The sequence below is a fragment of the Motacilla alba genome, chromosome 3 (assembly GCF_015832195.1).
Source record: "Motacilla alba alba isolate MOTALB_02 chromosome 3, Motacilla_alba_V1.0_pri, whole genome shotgun sequence".
Lineage (NCBI taxonomy): Eukaryota > Metazoa > Chordata > Aves > Passeriformes > Motacillidae > Motacilla > Motacilla alba.
Window position 1 is genome coordinate 14,856,475 of NC_052018.1, and position 12,006 is coordinate 14,868,480.

A 12,006-nucleotide genomic window follows, 5' to 3' on the forward strand; every position below is an offset into this window, starting at 1 on the left:
GATAGCTTCAGGTGGTCCTAGGCTACATCTTTGGTTTGTTTCTCCTTCTCAGCAACACCTGCAGTTGACATAAGAGTTACTGCATGAATAAATTTGTTAATTCACAGATCATATAAAAAATGTCCAGTGATAATATTTGGTTATTAGTAATCAGGCAAAGTGAACCCACAGTTTTAAGTGATATAGTGATCAGGTCATAGAGTGAATCCAAATGTCATCATTTTTGTATTTATTGTGCCAGTTTATTTGGACATTACTTCTTAATACATTTTATCAATCATCATATGCCAGCTGAGACTTTCCTCTGAGTTAAGAGACAGTTAATAGAAATTTGCAGTGGTTTTGCTCCATCAGTCTGCCATAAAGGCTTTGTGCTGACATGAGGCTGTAACCCCAGACACTTGGAAATTCCATTTTTGAGTGCTGTCAGTTTTGCAGATACATAGGTTCACACAGCCTCTCAGAGGGGCTTTGGAAAGGTCACAAGCTGAAGTCAGTCAGTCTATGCCCTGTGACAGAAGAGGGCTGTGGGCAGGCCTGCGCCAGCACCTCTTCAGCTTTCGGCAGAATTCCTGAGTTATGTGGAGACCCATCTGTCTTTCAGGGAATTCATTGACACAAACATGAAGTTTTCTGAAGAAGGAAAACATATCTGACATGGATTCAGACTAGCGAGTAGAATTTTTAAGAAAGGCATTCAGATTTAGGAAAGTTCTAATGGTTTGTATCTGTGCAGGATTTAGGAAATGCAACTTGAGGCCCTGATAGATTATTTTTGGTTTCTAAAACCAACAAAACAAAAAATACCCCACTTCAGAAAACTGTTGTCTGATTTAATTTCTGAAAAGAAATTAATTTCTTTTAGAAGCTGAGCAATGTGAATATGTATGCACATAATGCATGCAAACATGATGCCCTGTCAGCATCATCATATGTCTCACAGCATAATGAGACCTTCTTTGTAGGAAAACCTGTTTAGTTATTTTTTTTTATTGTAGAGTAATCTAAAGGTCAAGAAACAGTTTAAAATACCATTTCTAAGAAACATCTGGATTTACAGTCATAAAAAAACCTTATTAAACAAAACTTTATAGTTAAGGTGCCATCTGGGAACTATATACAAAGACTGATCTAAAAGCACAAGAAACACAGATTTATATGAACTTATGTAGGTTATGTTTTTTAAAAATATATATTTCACACTTTTTAAATTTAAATGGAACTCAAAATGAGAACACACTAAATCCAGATGTACTGGAAACACATGTTCACATTAAAAATATTATAACCACAATCAAAAATATAGAAGAGAAAGCAGTATATTAACTAAGGGAAGAACTAAGTCAATATAGCTACCCACTTGTGCCAACAGAAAGAAATAAAAAAAAAATGAATTCTCTAAACATGGATAAGTCCTCATTTGAGATCTGGCAACAAAAGGGAAAAAGGCTTATAAAACTAAAGCCTAAGTGATACACCATAAGAATGCTCTACACAATCTCTTTGATAAATGGAATTTCCACGGATAATTTACAGATTTCACTACTATTATAATCTCAGCCAATCTTTTTAAGACACTCTGCTTATATAAATAAGGATGAGTTGGCAAAGCTAATTACTGTAAAAGAAAAATGACTGCTAAACTTGGGATGAAATTGGAGTCTAGAGATAGTCCGTTTGCTGCCTTCTACTTGCAGGTGCTAAGGCAGTTTTGATTAGGACCCTGGATATTCCCAAAAGTTCTTTTCTGGAGGTTACTGTACATGGTGGAGACACCCAAACTAACTTTGGAATTGTAATGCTGGAGAGCTAATTGCAGCGACATAAAATAATTTATATGTAATTATTAGGGAAATTTTAATAATTTAACAAATTCAGATGTCCAGTTCTACACAATGTTCCCGTATTACACAGATTATCTGATCTGTTCCACATAGGAAACTTTGGTTCTCAAGACATTCCCTCTTAATCATTAAAATGTCAAAATGCTAGACAGTTGCTGTTGATTTCAACAGGAAATAGGAATGACTTGGAGTTCTGTGGTGAACAGAGGTGGTCCTATCCAGTTGTTGCCCACGAGTATTTTAGAGTAATTTCTATTAGCTTGAACTCTGACTCAGAAAATCAAGATATTAGCTTTATTGCACATAAAAGGAGTCAGTACAGTTGTGGGTTGGTGTGATCTGACAGCAAGGCACAGAGCTACATTTTCCAAGGTTGGACTCTTTGACAATTAAGCCAAAAATTATTGCATACTTTGGCTCCTTTTCAGGTATTCCTACAGAGTTTCCAGTTGAGATCTGTTGGCCTGAAGTGACCGTGCAAAGGAGGATACAGCAGAGGGGAGTGCAGGGCTTTTCCTGTGCTGTACACATCACCGCTGCACGTCCCCACTTCAAGAAATGCCTGGCAGCTCCACGGCTGCTTTGTCTGATTAAGGACATGGGACTACACATTTTTACTAAAGACTTCGTCAGTTTTTTTTAAGAAAATTGGTTGTTGCCATTCACAGACATGACATAATATGTTCTTTGAGAAGTGTCCTTACGTGGCTGTCAGGAGGGCACTAAACAAGCCTCTCAGATGTGTGTGATTAAAAGAGACACATCTTGATCGTGAAAAGTACCCTATATGAGTAGTTAGAAGAATTAAAAATATATTTCAATCAAAAAAAGGTGATTAATTTGTATTTTAGAGGTGATGAAATATATTTAAACTTGGCATAATTAAAATAGGGAATTTTAAAAAATTATTTGTGAATGTTTTGGAAAAATTATTTTGCAAAATGGGTTCTGCTCCCAGCAGCTCTGGTTAGTCATACAATTGGTGAAAAGCTCTTCAGACGGTCATTCAGTTTGTACAATAGAAGACAAACCCTGTTAAATACATTCCTCTTGATGAATGTGTGTGTTTAACCTTCAAAGGTGGAGATTCCTCAGGGAATCCATTTCATGCTGTATTATCCTTACTACTAGCTTCCCAAAAAGTTAATGTGATTCTTCCATGCTAAAACATAAGCTTGTTGTTTTTGCTGTTGCCGGACACTCCCTCGAAGTGCAAATTGTTTTCTCATTCTGGAGATGCACACATATCTAAGGACTGCTATCCTCTTCCAAGACTGCTTTTTTCCCTTCAGGTTAAACATTTAACAGTCTTTTTATCCTTTCCTTGTATGACATGTCTTCCCATACTCCAGTTGCCATCACTGCTCCTCTAGACTCTGATTGGTAGCCCACATCTTTCGGGTAAGACGTGGAAGGTCTTATCAAAAACCATAAGTGCTTCAGCTGAAACAATGCTGATTCATTGTTAAAGTGAAGTGGGAGGATTAAATCGTGCACTGCTTAGACCATCCTCTTACCCTCCAGTTTGCAGGAACTCTCTGGGAGAAGGATTCTCTGGATTTATACACATTAAACAGAGTCAAGAATCTGGAATTATTTAATGTAATTAAAAAGGCACTAAGCACTGCCTTAGTTTCCTTTCTGGTGGATTACTTGATGTAGAGTGAGTGCCATCTGGAGGTTAGGAAACATGGAGCTCTGTATGCTTTCATGCTGAAAAACAAAATCCCTTAGGTTTACAAACGAAATGTTCTTACATGAGTAGGAGCTTGAGCCTGACAGATACTGGGCATCCACCACTCTCTGTAAAGTTTGTGACCCAGAGTAAAGCATGCAAGGGCAATGTCTCTTGCTGTTATGCAATCACCAGAAAATGTCTAACCTCTGGGTGGCCTGAGTGCAGTTTTCAGAAAAAGCTCTGGACAGCACAAAGAACAAGAAAAGTCTTGATCTGCTCTTTCCTCTCCTGCTTTCAGGAGACAAATGAGTTCCTGGTGAAGTTTTCTGCTCACAGGAGAGAGCAGAAAGTGTTTCAGCTGAACAAGAGGTTTTAAAAGGATGGTTCCCATTCGATGTGTCTGAACTCAGTTCTCCGTCATCAGTCATGTCTGCACAGAGTGGAATCAGCCTTCCTCACCTGGGCTGGTTGCATGATGTCATCTTCCTTCTTTAGGCAACTTAGTTGTGATCTTGAAAGCCCTAATGCTTCAGTTCTCACTGTGTTGAGGAAGTCAAGCGGAGAATCACTTGGGAGTCGTGACTTTGGGGGGCAGGACCTGGCTCTTCTTGCTACAGTGCCTTTTTTTTACCTGAGACCACTTGGATCAGTGATCACACTGGTCACAGTGGTCACCTTGTTTGCTGAGCTTCCCTCTGCCACTGAAGTCTAATCATAAAAACAAATAGCTATAATTGCAAAGCATGAGTGCACCCATCTCCATCTCAGTCTGGTGAGAGACTGCAGTCTCTTGTGTCAAGGCAATGCTAATGGCTTCTGTGTTGAGCTCCACTTAGGCCTGAACATGATCCTGCAGAAGTTACATATAGCTTAAAGACAGATATTGTGTGTACCCTCTCTGTGCTCTGCTCCTTGCATATTTTTCCCTACAAGACAACAGGCCATAAGGTTTCAACCTATGTAATGATGCACTAGCTGAATGCACTAGCAAGATGCACTAGCTGAACAGGTTTTTGGTATTGTTGTGTTTATTTAGCTTGAGGATAGTTTTCCTGGGAAACTACAGATTTTAGGGACTGAACCTGTTAAATTCAAGGTTGACAGTCCTGAAGGTGTAAGATAGATTGCTGAGCCAACACGCCTTCAGAGCAAAATGTGAAAGCCTGCTTCTTTGTCAATGAGTTTCCATCAGCTAAACCCCCCAAAAAAGCATAAGGGAAAGGAATTGAAGAGCAGCAAATCCACAGAAAAAAAAAAGAAAACTAGTGTGAAAAATATTTGGTCTCCCTCCCTCAGCAGGGAGTGGTGAAAAGCAGAGTGTGTCTCACGTGCCTAAGTATTATTCTTTAGAGCAAGTTTAAACATGCAGATGACAGAAGTTGATGAATCCTTGTCTAACTACATGAAATCCAATAAGCTGCTGCATTTTTGTCATGCTGGCTTCCAGAACAGAAAGTGTATTTTTTATGTTGTGACTCATCTGAGCAGACCTCTATTGTTTGTTTTCAGGAGATAAAATTCGGGAAGAAATGGTCTTTTGTCTGTAACCTCATTCTTTCAGATGTTAGTGGCATCCTTACTGTTCATTTGCATGGGAGCAGGGATGAGATCTCTAGTGCTGTCTGTATATGGCACAGCCATCCAAAATACGAAGAGGATCATCTATTATGGCATTGTTGGAGATCTGTTTTTACCCTTGAAAGAACTTGGTTTGCTGCTGTTATATTGTAACTGAAGCAAAAAGAAAGCTGGAGCTCACCCTCAAGTTTCCTCTTTTGTGCAGCACTGCTGAAGAATTCATATTTACCAGAGCCCTGCCAAGCTCAGTATTCATTTGGCTGCCAGTAGTTTGGTTGGTTGAGTTGGGAACTTTGTTTGAGAACACAGACATATAGTTTAGCAGTGGCTTCTGCTCCTTTCTCTTCTTACCCTGGATAAAACAAAGATCAATAATAAATTTTCAAAGTTGAAAGAATTGCTTCTTACAAAAGTACAACTTACTGAAATTATTTGTAATATCAGCACTTATAATATCAGCACGTCTGCTTTTGAAATTAGAATTTAAATGTACTTAAATATATCATACTTAATGTACATGAAAGTGTTGTAGAAATAAAGCAAAGCAATTGGGTTTTATTTTTCCCCTGTTGTCTTATGATAGGATAGCAGAGGGAAGTTAATAATTTTAAAATGTGTTACATAAAATGTTATCTGGGATGGAAGTTATCCTGCTCTAGAATGGTTATGATGTGGGAGGTTTTTTCTTTTATTTTTAGTAAGTGGCTTGGGTTTCAGCAAGATGGTTATCTTACAAATTTGTTCCTAGGAAGTTGATTCTTTCAGCACCTGTCTTTTTGCCAAGTTGTTAACATTAAAACAGATTGAACACACATAGGTAGCAGAGGAAAACATTTCAGCTCTGTTATTTTTCCTAAAGATTATAGTAGTAAAGAATTTGCCAATAATGCCTAGGTGTGCTTCAATTTGAAATATTAGCCTAGATCAAATTGATGAAAACTAAAAAGAGCATGGGTACAGTTAAATGTCTGTTCAAAACTCAACATTTGGTCATGGTCCTGTAGGAAACTCCAGTTCTGGTACCTTGGAATAGAAATAAAAAATACAGTGTCAAATTTTATGTCTTTCAATAAATTGGTTCACGTTGATCATAACTGAATGCCTGTTCAACTGCTCAGTTTGACTCGTACAGTCCAGCTCTTTACCTGCAGATTCCTTGTACTAAATCCTGTCTTTTTGGTGATAGAGCCCAGGGTTTTCTTTATTCCCATTCTGTATGAGGAGTAGGTGTTATTTTTGCTAAGGGAAGGTGAGAATATCATGTCCACAATACCTTGTGCAAATGTAAATAAATTACTCATGTCCTGAGATGCTCTAGAAACCATTTTTCCAATGCCTTGAGCAAGTCACAGCATCTTATTTTTGAAATGACCAATGCTTTGCTGGCAGAAGTCCCTGGCAGGTGTTCCCAGAGCCATATTGTTGCAGGCAAACATCCATAGGAGTAGTCTGTGCAGATAGGCAGCTGTGCTAGGAGCACATGGAGTCAGAAGACCTGAGTTTTGCACTTCAGCTCTGTTCTATACCTGCTGTGGAACTGCAGGGCAAGTCCTTTGATTTTCTGTCCTTTGCTTTCCTCGGTCTGAAATGGAGAAAACATCAGTTCACCCACTGTTGTAAGAGGAATGTGAGTCAAGAGAAGTAGTAGTTCTGTACAGCTGTATCTGCAGCAGGGCTCAAGGGACACCTGGGTTGACTCTGAGCTGCTTACCTGTGCTGCATCGAAGCTCATCAAACTAGTGCTGAAGCTGTACATCCTTCCAAGCTGAGCTTGTCTGTAGAGCACAGCCATGTACCATGTGGAGCTAGGAGCAATGGATTTCTGTGCTGCATTCCTCTATCCAGTGCAGATATGCCCCAGGTGCAAATAAAATCTAATTTATGACTGTTCTGTCTATCACTATGTGTCTTGGTATACCAACACAGCACTGAGATCCTAGAATTTTTTATCTTGATATACAGCCCTTATTTGAGCATTATCAGGTTTGGGTGCTATTGGATGGTGCTAATTAATGAAGAGTGTCATGGTCTCAGGCATTGCCCTACATCTACTTCAAGTCAGACCATTTAATGCATACCAGCCTTTCTCTATCGTTGTTTTTGGGATAGGAATGTGGAACTGAAGGACACTCCCCTGCAGGCTGTAGGGTATGTAGTTTAATGAATCCATCTTTAGGCATCTTGTTCTTCATAAGCCTCTCCTACCCTTTTGCAAGAGTTTCTGTCTTCATAACTAAAACTGGAAAGCAGAAAATGCATCAGCTGTATGATGTGTTACATTACAGATGAAAGTGAGTTTGCACCAATATTCATGACTGTCAACCCCAGGCACAGGCACAGTCCTTCCTGCTGCCTTAGCTAGGGAATAAGTATGGAACAGGCTGAGCCTGTTGAGCAAGAGTCTGAGTTTCCCAGCACAACTGGGAGAGAGTAACATAACCCCAGCTTTGAATGCGTCACAGTCCTGGCATCAGCCTGTCCCTCAAGTAAACAGAGCCAGGCAAGACTGCAAATGCATCTCTGGGGAAATCAGGACTGGGATCTGTATCTCCTCTAGAAGGCTGAAGGGGGTGAAGATTTTGGATGGTTTCATTCCCTATTTTAGAAAATCCTGAGTGATACTCTTTTTCTTCCCTTTCCTTTAGCTTGGGTGGTGTGCAGCTGGAAATGGAGCTGATTTTAATTTTACCAAGAATATTCTTCTAATAGACATACTGATGATGTATACTAAAGTATAAATATAAACACTTATTCCAGATATGTGGCAGAGACAGGATCTTAATTTAGGGTTCCTTTGGGTCACTGGTGCATGCACAGCCAAAGCTTAGGTTGTACATGTGCAGCAGTCTGCTGAAATATCATAACAATGGGGCAAGTTCAGTAGATTTACAGACTGGGAATACAAAATTGTATTTTGGCAGAACACTCTGTTCAGCTTCCATTTCAGCCATTTCCATGAGTATGAGAAGAGGTGATAATATCAGTGTGTCTGCAATAAATTATAAAGCTTGGCACTTTCATGTCTTCATTGTGGAAATCTTTAAAAGCTAAAAGATACTTAGCATGCAGTTCTTTGCATCGATTTTCAGCTTAAGCCCAGCACGCTGGGAGATATTAGGACAGATTTTGTCCAGTGAAGGAGAGCAGAGATAATGTAGCCCTAGAAAGGAAGGTATTAGGATCTGATCCAAAGTCCTTGCAGCAGCAAATTTTGTTTGATAGTGTTGGCTTTGAATCAAGCCCTAATGCTGTCAGGGACTAACAGGACCATTGTCAAGACAAGCCAAAGAGGCATGAACTGGAACAAGTGACTTACCAGATTCTCCTTCCTTTCTGTTCAGCCTCCACAGACTCTCCAGATCTTATCCTGTTGGACCTGGTCTACCTGCTTCTCTGCCCAGGCCCAGGTAGCCATTTGTGCAGTGGTTGCCAGTTCTGCTCAGTTGGGTGCTGCTAGGACACAGAAGGAGCTGAGGCTGGGTGCCCCAGAAGTATGGTTCCTGTTTGCTGAGACCTAACCAAGGTATTTCTCCTGATTCCAGAACCCCTTTCCAGCTTGTCCATTTTGAGGCCATATACCAAGCCTTTTTAGCCGTATTGTGACTTCCCAGAAAGTGAAACCTATTCTTGTTTGCACTTTCAAAGTTCCTTTTCTCTAACATTTTATTTCAGCTGCTGCTTTGGAGTGCTTTCAGAAAAGAACACGCACAGCAGCACTAACAGGAGTGCTCAGCACTGGTTTACTTCCCTCTTATTTAATGCCCCTTTCCTACTGTGTTATGTTGCATCATTGCTTGAGTGCTGTCGGGGTCTTCATGGTAACAGCAATTTCATAAGTGACTGTAATTGGAAGCAATGGGATCTCCAGATGTAACCAGCAAACTCTTAGCTTACAAGGTGATTACAGTGACTGCAGCTGAGATCAGCCTCTATTCAAAATCCTCAGAACAATAAAGTCTGGTTTAATAGCAAAGGGTGCTGTGGAGATTGCTGCTGAGTAGTCAGGAGGACTTTTGTTGTGGTTATGTAGCAGAAGCAAAAGCGCCTGAAAGCTGCTGGTTTCCCTGTGTGTTTACTGTCTCTATTGGAAACGTCTGACTTGTGAATATATACCAGAAGAGGAGCAGAGACCCAGTGTGACAGCTGCGGGGGCCTTGAACTCTGTTTGGGGCAGAGATGTTTCGTTAAAATGAAGTGTTTCAAGGAATCTGTCCTGAATGCTTCTTATTTTCAAATTTTAAAAAGTCTTTTCTAAGCACTTGGAGAGTTCCGCAGAAGGTATTAAGCAACCATGAGAAGTTTTTAAGTAACTATAAAGGGTCATTAGTATAAAAAGTGAGAATTTTCAAAACAGTGTCCAAAATGTCAGTGTTTGTCTTTGCAGTCAGCCTGTTAGGCTTCTGCGGGATGAACTCACTTCCTCAATTATTTGTGACCTTGCAGGAAAACAGTGTATTTAAAGTATAAATTTCCTCTGAAATTCTTGACTGACTTGTTTTTGAGTAGTGTGGATTAGTTCCAGACGAATTCTATCCTCTTGTTCCATCTTTCTGGTAAATGCTAATGAACTTTGAATCTACTTCTTCATGGAGATTTTGGCAAACTTATTTGCTTGCAGTATTGGGAAACACATACTGAATTTGGCAGATAATGTCTTTAATAGTAGTTATAACTATACAACAATCCAAACACTTCATGTAGACAAGTTGAGCAAGAAATACTTCTACAATTCTGCAATAATTTTTGAAAAATTATTCTGAATTTGAAGATTGTGATAACTTAAGAAAGGGTAAATTCCACCTCAAACCCCTATGTTCGCTTTGGTTTTGAATTAAATTTTAGTAGGCTTTTTGTTTATTTGCTGTTTTTTCTGAGATAATTGAAACATGTTTTTCTTCTTTTTCAGCCAAATAGAAAAAGAAGTCATGTAGCCACATAGCATTGTCATGGAGTGAAGAAATTTTTTGTTTTTCAGCCTGGACTTATAGTTGTCCCTGTTCCTCTAGTGGAATCTGCTTATCCTGTTGCATTTTGTCCAGGGTCCTCTCCAAGTTGGAGTGTGTGCAGCTGGTTGGAGAACAGTGTTTTAGCAGCATCTGATTGCTTTAAAAGGAATCTGAGGCACATTTGGAAGAAACGATGCGCTATTCAGAGTTCATAAGATTTTAGCTCCTGATCTGTTCAGGAAAGAATGCGGATAGAAAGTCTGTTCCTCTTAATTCTTGTGTACAAAGTTCCTGTATCAGATCGAATTTTAATTCTGATCATTCTTTCAAGTCAGTTTCTGCAAATTAAAAAATAGTAAGATGAAACCGGTTGTTGTACTGAGGATAGCCTCCAAATGACTACTTGCAGCCACCAAATAAACTGGACAGAACGATTACAAGCATGTGTTTTAAGTCTATGCCATTGAGTGATCTTAGCAGACCTGGCACAGATCCTGAACTTCCTCTCATTTTTCCCATTTGCCAGTTTAGCATTTTATTTGGTCATTTGAATTGGTACAACAACAAGACATACTGTGTACATATTTTCATCCTGCGGGTTGATGTTTGTTGTGGCTTCTTGCCACATGCATTGATGTAAACTGATTAGAACATCTTGATTTTTTTCTGGTTGGGGACATGAAACTGGAGAAATAATGATGAGTGTCACTGTCAAAGATGACTTTTGCTTAGAAGTTTGTTTTGTAATTAATTAATCTGACAAGAAAATGTCAGGGCCTGTCATTTTGGAGAATAACTTGGCTGAGGTTATAGTCTTTTGGTTTTACAAGACAAGTGATAATATGCACTACAACTTCATCTGGCAGAAATATGGCCATTATTTCCTTTTCCTGAGTCAAAGGAAAAGATGCCTAGAGAGGCTCTTTATAGAGGAAAAATTTCAGACAAAACCTTTTTATTTGACCACAAGAGGGTATTGCAGTATCAGTTATGCAAGACTTTAACTAATGTTTGCCTTTATGTGCTCTGACTTATTTTTAAAATACATATTTCTCAAAACTGATCATTTAAATTAGGTAGTAGTTAAGAAAATCAGGTTTTGTATGCTGGCATTTGATGTCTTTGTCCAAGGGCAATTTCTGAGTTCGTTTCTCCTAAAATTTATAGTAAAAGTTTCCTAACACCTCAGAGATTCCCTTCACTGGATAACAGAGACTTAGACAGTTATGCTGAAACAATGAAAAACTTCATGGAAACGGCTAGCAAGCATACATCTATCACATTAGAGAAGTAGTAACAGGAGATGAATGCATTGCTGCTTTGTCTGGAAGTGCCCATTGGTCCAGGATGGGAGCTGGCACAGTCAGTGAGACTCTGATCTGATTTTTCCATGTGGTTTTACTTGAAGGAATAAGTTCTGAAATCTTTTTTAGCTCATTTGTGCTTCCCAATTTTCTCATTTGCACCCAATTCTTCTACAGTACATATCCAATGTTGATTTGCACTTTTTAAATAACTCAATACTGTGTTGCAATACTTCCCTACAAAAGTTGTGTATTGTGAACTTTAAGGGCTGTGTTGCCAAATGTTTGTGCCATGGGAGAGGGACCTAGAAGGATTTTTGGATTCCCCCACTCCTAGATCTACTGTTGAATTTAGGAGAAGGTGCATGGGATGCCTGCATGTCTCTCAACAAGCTCACCTTGCAAAAGAAGAGCAGCCATATCACATTATTTGTGAGGATCAAGTTTCTGAGGGTTCTGATAGTGACTGATGGACAATAAAGCAATTTTCATGCAAGAAGATTCGTGAGATATTGTGGAGATTTAAGTAGCACACACATTTAAAAACCCAGGTGCAATGCATATGTTGTATGCAAATAAGAGGCAGGAGCAAAAACTGGAGGAGAGGGCAGCCCCCTGGAGACCAGCTTCTCAGAGCAGGTCACAATTCAGAAGAT

At 39.3% G+C, this 12,006-nt stretch overlaps 1 protein-coding gene across 1 annotated transcript in view; it reads right to left on the reverse strand.

Moving 5' to 3' along the window:
• Positions 1 to 12,006, reverse strand: part of C3H2orf50 (chromosome 3 C2orf50 homolog) — a 29,817-nt gene that overhangs the window by 4,870 nt on the left and 12,941 nt on the right. The window contains 7 exon segments of the mRNA XM_038130736.1: positions 4,154 to 4,230; positions 5,217 to 5,317; positions 5,320 to 5,453; positions 6,085 to 6,123; positions 8,417 to 8,455; positions 8,457 to 8,523; positions 8,526 to 8,684. Of these exon segments, the coding sequence (XP_037986664.1) occupies positions 4,154 to 4,230; positions 5,217 to 5,317; positions 5,320 to 5,453; positions 6,085 to 6,123; positions 8,417 to 8,455; positions 8,457 to 8,523; positions 8,526 to 8,684 (616 nt within the window).